Source organism: Bos grunniens, chromosome 16, assembly GCF_055505025.1.
Source record: "Bos grunniens cultivar Pamir isolate PY7600 chromosome 16, Bosgru_T2T1.0, whole genome shotgun sequence".
NCBI classification, from domain to species: Eukaryota; Metazoa; Chordata; class Mammalia; order Artiodactyla; family Bovidae; genus Bos; species Bos grunniens.
Genome location: NC_141180.1, coordinates 61488620 through 61501406, shown reverse-complemented (window position 1 = coordinate 61501406; position 12787 = coordinate 61488620). Strand labels below are relative to the sequence as shown.

Sequence of the window (12787 nt, the reverse complement as noted above, 5' to 3'; positions counted from 1 at the left end):
AATCCAGTAACATAAAAGAATATAAAGGCAGCTCCGATTAAGTCTTAGAGATTACAGAGCACAGATATATCTGCATATTCATAATCCACAGCACAGCAAAATTGTGTTTTCTTTGTTCTCACTTTTCCCAGTCACAATATTTATCAGATGTATGTTCCAAAGTACCCTGTAGCGGGCAATCATCCCAAACATTTCCTCAACTTAGTCCATAAAGTAATCCCAATTCTAGACTCTTCAGTCAGCTCTTCATTATCTGATCACCTCCCATAACTCCATCAATTTTAATTTTGTGACTGTTACTCTGATTCAGCAAAAGAAATGAAATACCCTACCTGAAGCAGTAGCAGGAATCATGGACTGACATGAGTTTGAGGGTGGGGAGAGGTTACAAACACTTGTAAGAGTATGTATTTCAACCCAGCCTCAAATATTTAAGTGAATGTCTATGAGAAACAATGAGCTATTGGAAAAAAGCTTTACTCTTTCAGAGTGCAGAATATGAGGTCAGATGGATGTGGAATTGTAAATAACTTTTCCACTTAATGAGACCTCATTTCCCCTAACAAAACAATACTGGTCCTTCCATCATAGAAATAGTGTGTATATTAAATGGGATTTTTTTGGGTAACACTCAATTCCAGGGTTTGACAAACATATACATTCAGCAAATATTATCCATTCCATCATTGCAATTTTTACTAGGCAGTTTTCAATGAAAGTGAGGTTTTCCTAAAATTTAAATAATGACCTATCAAAATCCTTTTTTCTCCCCAGATGTGGGTAGCATTGTGGTCCATATTTCCTCTGACAATATTCTTTCCTGGTGGTTTATTAAGGGAAAGGCTCTTATTCTGTGGTCTTTCTGTGAAAAACATGTTAATCAGGAGAAGCCATCTCACCAAACTCAGGGACATGTGTCATAATCAGATTTCAACTTTGAGGCACTGATTTTTAATGGAGTATCAGCCATCTAATTCCAATTGCATTGGTGGGGTCTTGCATGCAATTCTGGTTTATGAGCTCATTTCTTAACAAATATGATATGCTTCTTAATGAAACAAGATACTTTGCTTTACTTTCTAATGGTCTATTTGAGTTATAAAAGCAAACCCAAAGTAAATACCAGAGGGAAGCATGAGGAATTGTCTTATTAACACAAAACATGTCATGTGAAGCTGTTTTCATTATAAATTAGCCTTTATGTTATTCCAAAGCTGCAGAGTCCTCAATAAACCCTCTCTGCCTCTAGTTCTCAAGGACAAGGGTGGGTCACTGGCTGGGAATGCCTTGACACTGTTCCCTGCTTTTCTCGGCCTGGTCTCTGATTAAGTGCCTGCTGCCGAATGTTATGAGGTCATCCAGTGCTGAAAAAACGAACCAGGAAAACATATTCAGCACTCTATTTATGAGAGTGGGTATGTGTACATTCATATATGTACACACACTCCAAATAATTTTAAATTAAAGCATTTTTAAAATACTTAATGGAGGTTAAGCAGCATTTTTAACCTCTGTTCGAGTTATTGAATGGCATATTAAAACCAATGTGGCTCTAATGTACCTTCTAATGTGCACTGCTGCTTTAACAAATTGCCTATAAATTTTCGTTGAATTAAGCCTATTCCTTGTACATTCCTAGTAAGGTTAGGTTAATAATACATGAGGTTCCATTATATGCACCTTCCTTAATAATGTTTTTTAAGAAAGTAGGACAAGAGTCTATGTGTACTGGTCTAGGATGGTCACTAACATTTACAATCACAGATGGAAAAGGCGGGCTGGATTCTTGGGCTACTGGTTCACCCCTCTACGCCATCCTGCTCCCTCCATAACCCGAGGCTCACGCACACACATCAGCGCAGTTGTCTCCCCCATAGAATATGATCTAGATTTCTCAGATGTCTTTAAAGAAGTAGAGAGAAAGTTTTCTGATCGCAGCAGTGCATTTTAATGTGCCCACTGCAGGGCTGACAACTGTGAGGCATCTGTTTATAATGAAGATACTTCAGGCTCTGGGTTTCTATTTTCAATGTAAATTTCACGGGAAGAGATGATAAAACCCAGAAAACAAAATTCAGAGTAGTATCTGAAGCTAGAAGAATATAAAACAGAAAAAAAAAAAAAGAGGGCCACAAACACAGTTTGATTTTTCCATAGGCTACACATAAGTGTACAAACTATCTTACATTATCCAAAAAATGCATTAACTCATTAAGCTACCATTTTCTTTCTTCCCTTGCAAGGCAGAAAGCCATATTCTCCCTATGTGTAGCTGAAGAAGCACTCCGTGGTTTGCAATAATCTCATGCTAATAAGAGCTGAGCATTGAGGTAGTTTTTCAATGCAGTTACTCACTAGTTCAGGAACTATATATGGACCCCCCGCTATGGAGGTGTGTTCTAAGCCCGGGTAGAGACCACTGAACAATCTGTGGAAAGCAGTGAGACTTGTAGGCTGGACAGGAATAAACCGTCTTCTGAAAACGAGTTCATGGGCGTCACAGATCATAGGGGCCATTAGAGTCCATCAACTCTGCTGTTGCCTTACAATCATGGAAAGCCAGTGCATGGTGGCGTGATGCGATCTGACTGAAGCTTGAACAGCATCACTTTGGCTGTATGTTGGGGAGTGACTGGAGAAGGATAAAGAGGAGAAACAGGGACTTCAGGCAGCTACTAGGATAGTCCAGGAGGAAAATGACCATGGCATGGACCCAGATGGATAACTGAGTGTGGTAAGAAGTGGTAAAATACTGGATATATCCAAAGGTGAAACAAACAAGACTGATTTTGAAAGAAGAGATAAGAGTTGTGGGAAAAACCACCAAGGATGGCTGCAAGGATTTTGATTTGAAAAGATTACAACCCAGAAAATACTGTGGTAACATTTTCAGTTAAGCATGATTATTGAACCATTTTCCTTCTAAAGTCCAAAAAATTAAATAAAAGGAAATAAAAAAGAACAGAAGAGGAAATGGCAGTCAAGGACAGATATCTACAAGTAAAAGCCAAGCACCTAAGGTAGACAGGCCAATAATAAGCTACTTGATGCAAGTTTGTATAACTCTGGGGGGAAAAAGGTAAAATTGAAGGCTTCAGAGAGTTCTGAAGGCAGGTGTGACTTTCCCCAAACGGAAGGTTCTCCCTATAATGTTTCGAGAGAAGACAGTGAGTTTTCTCTTTAGAGGTTAAACCAGAGAGGGTTTGTACTCAACAGGTACAGAGATGAACTGCTATCCTGACCATGGGATGATATGAACTGGTGTCTGTGATGGTAAATTTTATGGTCCACTTGGAGAGATTTGATGTCCATTTGCTCAGTCAAACACTGGTCTAGATTTGTCTATGAAGGTGTTTTTATTGATTTTCCCAGACATAAAAACATTAATCTACAGAAAAAAGGTCCCAGTGAACTCCCAGAAAAATTATTTAACAAAAAGCATCTCATCATGAAATGAAGGATATAGAAAGAGTAAAACTTCTGGAATGTTAAAAAAAAAAAGAAAAGAAAGAAGGAAGAATCAGGTTGGTACTGCTAGAAGATAATGGTGAAATAAATTTGTTGAGTGAAAATGATTCCATACAATGGTAAATTTTCAAATAGCTCCATGTATAGAATTGAGATAATTTCAGATGTTCAAAATTCCTTAAAAAAATAAATAACAAACCACTTTCCTCCCTGTACTCTTACTCAGAAGCTACTGAAGCATTTATTCTACCAAATACACAAATAAACCAAGAAAAAAAAAGAAAACATAGGCTTCAGGGCACCAGGTATCCAATATAGGAGACATGCGAAGGAAATCTTCAGTAAGCTGCAAAACTTCTAGGATAGAGCTGTGCAACAGGACTACAGGTAGACAGGCTGAAATCAAAACAATAGGTCAGGAGTTCAGACCTTCCCATGGAATGATATATTCAGTGGGGAAAAAATACACAAACACATATACACACACATACATCTTCTATTGGTTCTGTTTCTCTGGAGAACCCTACATAATACAGATGCTCTTGGTAAAAGTCCTGATTATTTCTCATTTCAATTAATCAAACCACTTACTGGGTGCATGCAATATACAATATATTAGTATTATGGCTTCCCTGGTGGCTCAGATGGTAAACAATCCACCTGCAATGCAGAAGACCTGGGTTTGATACCTGGGTTGGGAAGATTCCCTGGTGGAGGGCATGGCAACCCACTTCAGTATTCTTGCCTGGTGGGCTACAGTCCATGGGGTCACAAAGAGTCGGATATGACTGAGTGACTAAGCACATACAGCACGATATTATGTTGTTGTGTATGGCTATGTAAGGCTATGTAAGTTGAATAATTTCCCTGGTGGCTCAGACAGTAAAGCATCTGCCTACAATGCAGGAGACCTGGGTTCGATCCCTGGGTTGGGAAGATCTCCTGGAGAAGGAAATGGCAACCCACTCCAGTATTCTTTCCTGGAGAATCTTCATGGACAGAGGAGCCTGGCAGGCCACATTCCATGGGGTTGCAAAGCGTCAAACACGACTGAGCGACTTCAATGTCAATGTCAAGTTGAATAATATAACCTTTACTCTCAAGATGTTGAACTCAAACAAGGGAAATAAGACAACTGTACAAGTAAACAAAATACAAGGTTACTTTAAATATGATAATGATTTTCATTAATAGTGATGATCCTCATTCTGTATCCTCCTTAAAAGAGAGAACAGCTTGCCATATACCTTTGCAGAAGAGTTTTGTGACATCTGTACTCAGGCAAATAGTTATTAAGAAACTATTCTCCTAAAAAACAACACTATACCAGATAAATCCCCAAAAGAAAGTGGTCAGGAGACCATGAGGATTGAGCATGATTTTCCAATACTGCAATTTAATTTTTATCAACATTTACATACAGTTTTTAAAATCAAATAGAATTTAAAGACACAATGTAAAGTGGAATCTTGCTTCTCCATCCTTCTCCCAGAAATTTCCCTGCCTACAGTAGCCACCTTCAACTCCTATAGCTGTTTCTTCTGACTTTCATTTCTGTTTCTGAGTAACATACATATACTGTTACATCTCAACTTCTAACATTTATACTACTGTCTTTCCACTTTAGAAAATGAATATTTAGCTCTTTATACCTCCTCCTCAATAATCCCATTAGTTGCTTAAATCAGTATTCACAGATTATTTTATTATGACTGTATAAATCTATTTCACAGTTATACCCTATAATATGATTGATTATATTTCTTTTCTTGAAAAATCTGCCTCTGCTTAATTTTCTAGGAATCTCTTAGACATGTCTAGGCACTAAAACTCTCCAATAGAACTTTATCCAAGGAATCTATCAGTTTCTTTTTTCCACTGAATGTATTAGTCCACAAGAGGATTTGAAGCCCTGACCCTCCTGTTGTGATTTGAGTCCATTGATCTCTAATTCTATTGCATCACTATATTCTAGGTCAGAATGAAACACTAAATAAACTTTAACAGTGGACAACAAGTCAAAAGCATATTACATTTGCTCTATTAACTTTTGCTGGCTTACTTACAAAGAAGGATATATAAATCATGGCTATTTGTGCAGAAATGGATTACATTATTTCCAGAACTGAAGTGTTAACAAATAGGAAAAAAAAAAAAAACCCTTAGAATATGAAAAAATGATTGCACATTTGGAAGGATAAATCTGAAGCTGCAAGTCATAATATGCTGCAGCTGTCAGGTAGGTTATCTGCTCAACTCTCAATTATCTTTCTGTTTCCTGGGATACTTACCACCTTGCTCCTAGCTGAAGGAGTGATTCCTAGAAGCCATGCTTATTTTAGGTGATCCTGACACTGGTCACAGTGAACTGCCACAGACATGGCCACCCTAACAAAACTCAGTCAATGAGAGTCAATTAGAATCTCCTTCCTGAAACTGTAACCAAGAAGCAGCTAATGTCTCTATAGCTGGAATTAGAACCGCAAGCAAACTTGGGGGACAGCAGTGACCATACAATCACACAGAGAGGGTAAGAGAAGCAAAAGGTGCCCATCTGCAGAAAGAGACAGAGGCTGGGAATAAATGAATGAATGACTGAATCTATATCAATGGGAGCTTTCTAGTTTCTAAGTCCTGACTGCATTTGCTCCATGTCAGGTTTTATGGAACATTCAGTGATCATAAAGCCTCCACTTATGTTGAAGCTAGTTTGAATTTTTTTCTGATATTTTATCTTAAAGGAAATGAACTATTTATCAATTCTTTTCGGTCTCTTTGGGTTTATTTGTTATACTGACCAATGTCAAGGGAGAGGTTTTGTCCAATTCTTCTGAGCTGAATTCCTTGTTATGCAAAATAAGACTTTAGTCTTATCCTCTCTGGGAGGCAAATCACCCTTTTAAATTTGTATTACCCTCATTTTCACAGGTTCAGATAACTCAGAGTTGATTTTGCTAGACAGGACAATGATTAGTACAGCTGTTAAACAACTGATAAATATTTACATTTATCATAACATCATGATGAATGTACTATAAAGAAAGTATATTGCTTTAATTAAATCATTAAATTATATAAAGGCAAGGAGAAAGCCATGGATAGGGTCCATTTTTCTTCCAGTTGGGAAATCTGGAAAGATGGACACAGTAGGACTAAATAGTAGCCTATTTTATTAATTTAATGGCTTTTAAAAATAATTCTAGAGAGTACTGAGTTCCCTGTGCTATAAAATAGGTCCTCATTAGGTATCTACTTTATATATAGGAGTGTGCATATGCCAATCCTGACCTCCCAATTTACCCTCCCCCTTACTCACTGAGTAACCATAGGTTTCTTTTCTACATCTGTGGGAAAAGAATCTAAAAAAGAATGGATATATTCACTTTGCTGTACAGCAGAAACTACCACCACACTGTAAATCAACTTTTTTTGTTGTTTAATCACTAAATTGTGTCAGACTCTTTCATGACCTCATAGACTGTACCCTGCCAGGCTCCTTCTTCCATGGAATTTCCCTGGCAAGAATACCAGAGTGGGCTGCACTTCTTTCTCCAAGGCATCTTCCTGATCCAGTGATCAAACCCATGTCTCCTACATTGGCAGGCAGGTTCTTTACCACTGAGCCACCAGAAAAGCCCAAAAAATTTTAAAAAATAATAAAAATGTAAATGAAAGTGAAAGCGAAAGTCACTCATTCTTTGCGACCCTGTGGACTATCCAGTCCATGGACTTCTCCAGGCAAGAATACTGGAGTGGGTAGCCATTCCTGTCTCCAGGGGATCTTCCCAATCCAGGGATCGAACCCAGGTCTCCCACACTGCAGGTGGATTCTTTACCAGTGAGTCACAAGGGAAAATGTAAATAAAGCCTTAAATTTAAAAAAAAAAAGTAATTTTAGATGTTTCTGTATGATGCCAGGACATATAGCTCATTCAATAAAAACACTTAGCATTTATTAAGAAAGTTCATCATCTGAGTATCTAGCATTGTTCAGATAATCAACACAAGTTTCCTTTATCTGGAATATAAAATATATTCTTGCTTTTCTTAGCTTTTATTTAGTTGCTAAAAGGGGATTTAATTCAAGTTGAGAAATGAAATAAAAGTCTCAATTATTAAGTGTCTGAATGTGGCATTTATCTAAATGGTCACCCCAATATAGAAACACAAATATGTCCATAATCTTTAATAGACCAAATAGTTATATCTGTATTAGATAACAATATAAATGCAACAGTTGTATTGGAGATTATTTTTTTCAAAGTCCTAACTGAGAAGCAAAGAGGAATCACCTGATGCAGAATGAAAAGTAAGTCTTCTTGTACCGAAAATGTAACACATTTCTCTTACCTGGTTGACACTGATTACACCTTCTTCCTTGACGGTTAGGCAAACATGGGCACTGGCCACTGAGTGGGTCACAAATGGTCCCAGGTAATGTCCCCAGGGGATCACACTCACACATCTGGCAGCCCTGAAAACTGCCAATGGTCAGATGGTACCTGTGAGACTCACACTGATTGCAGTGAAGACCTGTTACTCCTAATTTGCAGGGACACTGTCCTGTCGATTTGTCACAGAGCAGAGAGCCATTTACGGTCCCAGTCCTATCGCAGTTACAAGGCAGGCAGAGGAAAGAACGGTTTTGCGGCTGGTAGAAGTACCCCTCCACACACTCACTGCAGCGTCTTCCCCCAACGTTGGGCTTGCAGACGCACTGTCCTGTCCAAGCATCACAGACCGTCCCAGGCCGGGACCCCGCCACATCACAGTCACAGGCCTTACAACCGGTGGCGTCCAGTCCGTAAAAGTGTTCTCTGCAGGTGTCACATTGAAGTCCTTTGGCTTCCTTTTTGCACTCACACTGCCCAGAAAGAGGATTGCAGAGTCTGTTCACTGAGCCGTGGAGGTTACACTGGCAGGGCTCACATCCATCGTCATTAAAACTTTGGAGAAATTTAAACCCAAAATTGCAGTGATCACATCTGAGCCCTAAAGAGAAAAATATGTTCAAAAAGGTAGAGATGTGAAAATAACTCCATTCAAGTTTTCAAGATAGTCGAAGTGCAAACAATGCTGTTACAGACATTTAATACAGACACAATAAAACGTTGAGTGTTTTCTTCACAAGTAATGCCAGAGAGGGCTGATAGTATAGTCAAAATATGATGGCAATATTTAATTTGGTGCCCACATACCACATTAATTTTTGCAATGTGCTTTATAAGATTTTATTTATTACTTAATTCAAAGAAAAATTCTTAATGCAAATGTTGCTTCTGTTACACATACTGGAACTCTTTTCCTATAACAAACATCAGAACTATTACTTTGAAATTATTTAACTATATTAAAACCATCATGCTTATTTTATCTTAACAAAGTATGTTCATTAAAAAGTTGAGAGTGAAATACATTTTCAAAGCCATACAGAAGAATTATGCATTACTGCATAAGTTATTTTCTGAGAAATCAGAATCCATTCAAAATGTTTAATAAATGTTAACCTGATAACTATTTTGTTCAAAGAGTACACATCTTACTTCTGAATATCACACATTTAAATAATTAATATAAATAAAAGTTATCCAGAGCAATTTTATTTCAATGCTTTTATACACTCCTGTATTTTATCATTTTCAATTAGTATAAATTATGCTCTCCTTGGCTCATAAAGCAATCACATTACTTGTCATATTGTGTGATTCAGAACTTACCTCTTTAAACACTAAGTAAATTCTGCTATTTGTATTATTTCTACTTAAAGGAGTATATACATATATACATTTCACAAACTGAGAAAAATGTTTTATCACCTATACTTAAATCTGACAACTTTGTTGAGTTTCACAAAAGAGTACTACAATGCAAAGGAATAAAAAATATTCTTGAGTAGTAAATGTTGAGATGCAAAATGCTTTCTTTAGCTAGTTTTCATATATGCATGATTTAAATAACGGACTATGTGAGGCTGAATCAACTGAAACATTTCAAGCTATAACAGCATTAAACAATTAGTCTTAAAATAACAGTCGAAAACACAGTCAGGAGCCCATATGCAGAAAAGCATTTCCTAAACCAGAAGGAAATGCATAATATATAAGTATATATATGGATAAAAATTCAAGAACTCCAATGGAAGGCAAATTCTTTAACAGTGATGAATGACTCACCTAAGGCATATCATTTAATTTCAATAAGGAAAATAAAAAAGGACCACTATTGCTGCAAATTTTAAAAATAACTGTATTGTTAACAAGAATTATGACTCATTTTGAACTATTAAAATTGGTCTACATGGATTCATATCATATCAGTTTCAAAAATATGCGCAGTGCTTATTTGAATATGCCATACATATTCCTGACAGGTAATCTATTCCTAACGATACTCAGGAAGGCCTACGGGGCATCACATTCAGTGTTAACAAGTACAGGCGAGTTAGCACACTTGGCATTTAATTCACATTCTTCTCCCTTTTTATTCTAGATGAATGACCTACTTTAATAAAATTATTGGTGCTAATGTATTTTACTGGTGATAGAATCATTAGTAAGATTTAACAGTTTTGTGAAATCTAACAGTTTGCTTTCTGAAATACAGACAACATACACTTGTATTTTCTGTTGTTTTCTTAATCATACGAACAAAGTAAAATTGAATAGTTACTTGTAGTCCCATTAGGAAAAGAAACATATAGACATATCTAGTTTACATTTTTATTAAAAAATATAATGCATATGCAGAAGTAACTCTAGAGTTAATAATGTCAAACTGATGATTTCATCTTCAAAAATATGTATTTATATTTTCCTGCAGAAAACTACCAAGATCATCCAATAAAACAGGTAAATGACAGCAAGTTTGTAATAAATTCCAAGTAACGTGTGATGTTTTTCTTCCTTAAGCTCTGGAAACTATCACAGGAAAGATTTTACTGATACAGAGATGTAACCATTTGACTGTCCCTAAAGATCTCTCTTTAAATTTTGTTTTCACATCTTGAATTTAAAGTATATCTTATATCAAAGAACATAGGATTCTATATAGATTGAACATGAAAAACTTCATTCACTATCACAGATAGCACTTATACAAAAGCATGCTTCTATTTATAAGTTACTCTTTTTTTTCCTGAAAAGTTAGTTTTTGTATGCTTGAAATGCATAAGGGCAAGTTATGATAAAGATTCTGATTTAATCTTTCTTTGAACCAGAGAAATCTTGTATAATATAAAGCAGGCCCATATTCTTTTGTATTAAATTAAAATGTTTGTCTAGCTGTATTGTACAAAATGGCAAATGTATACTCATATATATAAAAGGTAAAGAATTTGCTTTAGTGTTATATCACAGAAATGAAAATGTTATTCCGAATAATATGTTCACATGTTTGTATATATGCATGTTTGCAGGCGTGTGTATTTGTGTGTCTGCCAGGCATGTTTTTATTATCATAAGGTTAGGGTCAGTATAAGAAAAACCATGGAAGACTTGGTGTCTTGAATGACAATAGAAAGGTAAAGGTCTTTTTTAAACTTCCTATACAAACCAAGACATGTTCAGTTACAATATAAGACTTACTTTATCAGGAAACTTTCCTCTTATAATATTCTCATATATCAAAATTTCAAAGTGCATTATGTACATAGTGCATTTCGGGCACTTGATAAATTTTGTCCTTATGTGGCTGTGGTTCCCCTCAAAAATGTTGGGTGTAATAAATTGCTATAATCAAATCTAATTTCTGAAAAATACCTGTGGGAGTAACAAACAAAAAAGCACGTCTTGTATAAAAAAATGATAAATAACACCAAAGGTAGCTGTTTATTATAATCAGCTTGGTGCTGAATTACAAAATTAAAATTATGTGGCCCTTTATAACTAACCCTAGCAATATACATGATCTGTGGAATTATGTTGACTTATTTTGCATTTCATAGGAACAGTTCAAAGAAATATAATAGAAAAAAATGGAAAGATTTATCACAAAGGACCCTGTAGCACAGAACATTTTGAAAAAAATCCATTTATTTTAGTCTATTAAGAAAACTAGCATGGAAATGATTTGCTTAGAACTCATTAAGTGTAAAACATTTTGAAAAGTGCTAATTCTCTAAAAGAAACATCTATGAAGTAAGTAAATTATATTTTTCTATGACTTATTAGTATGGGACCATGTGAACTATTGCATCTACGGAATAAAGAAACTTCTAAAGGATTGATTAAACTAAGCTTCAAGCTGCAGCTTGAGAGAATTATTAATTTAGTCATTTTTAGACAGTTAATTTCATCCAAATTGTTTTTTTTTTTTTCCCAGCCTGCCTTGAGCAAGGAAATTTGCTTTACTCTTCAGTGAAGAAATCAAATAGAGGATTTTATTCCAGATGGTAATAGAGATGTGACTGCAAACTTCTGCATTACATACCAATAACATTTGCTTTGCACTTGCACTGGCCTGAATTTGGGTGACAGGTAATATCTCCATCCACTGTCCCAGAGGTATTACAGTTGCACGGACTGCAGCCATCAGGATCCCACTCCTGGAGGTTGTAGAATCCGTTCTGGCACTGATTGCACTGTCTGCCAGACACATGTCTCTTACAATTACACTGGCCTCCGATCTAGAGAAGATACAACATTTTGTAGAATGATGAACGTATCTATTTTTAGATAATTTGCTCATTAGGTACAAGACAGGGAGGGCGGGGAGGAAAAAACTTTAAATGTGAAACAGACAAGAGGGTAATAAGGTATTTTTCTTCCTGACACAGAAACATGGGAGAGCTTCAGCAGGGTGAATATATAGAACTGAATGAAAATAAACCCATGGAAGTCAGTAGTATACGACTAAAAGGGAAGTGGAATTAAGCCTTCAGCACCTTATGAAAAAATCAAAATATAGTCATGGGGAGACTGAAAATAGAAATGGACCGTAGTTAAGTTAGTCTTTTACCCATAACTTTTTCATTCCTCTCCTTTACTCCTTGATCCAGACTTGTTCTGTGCATGCTGATGCTTCAACTAAGAATCTTTCTATAATATCATCCCATCAAAGTTTTAACAATGTTTAAAATAAAGTTCATAACAGCATCCATTTATGCCTACTGATAATGATCTTTACAATGTTTTTTTCACACAACTCCATTCAGGAATATTTCAGCATATTTATGATTCATTTATATTATGATTTAACCATATCGAGTGAATTTAACTGATTTACATTCCCATCCCAAAGAAAGACAATGCCAAAGAATGCTCAAACTACCGCACATTTGCACTCATCTCACATGCTAGTAAAGTAATGCTCAAAATTCTCC

At 36.0% G+C, this 12787-nt stretch overlaps 1 protein-coding gene across 3 annotated transcripts in view; it reads right to left on the bottom strand.

The window, feature by feature from the left end:
* The window catches only part of USH2A (usherin), a 300571-nt gene that overhangs the window by 77002 nt on the left and 210782 nt on the right, over positions 1-12787 (bottom strand). For 2 of the 3 annotated variants that reach the window (XM_086345320.1, XM_086345318.1), the window contains exons 14-15: positions 11896-12091; positions 7819-8460 (exon numbers count right to left, since the gene is read on the bottom strand). In XM_086345320.1, the coding sequence (XP_086201446.1) occupies positions 7819-8460; positions 11896-12091 (838 nt within the window). Of the gene's footprint in view, positions 1-2622; positions 3865-7818; positions 8461-11895; positions 12092-12787 lie in introns of those variants that run through there. The other variant, XM_086345319.1, reaches the window with a different exon arrangement.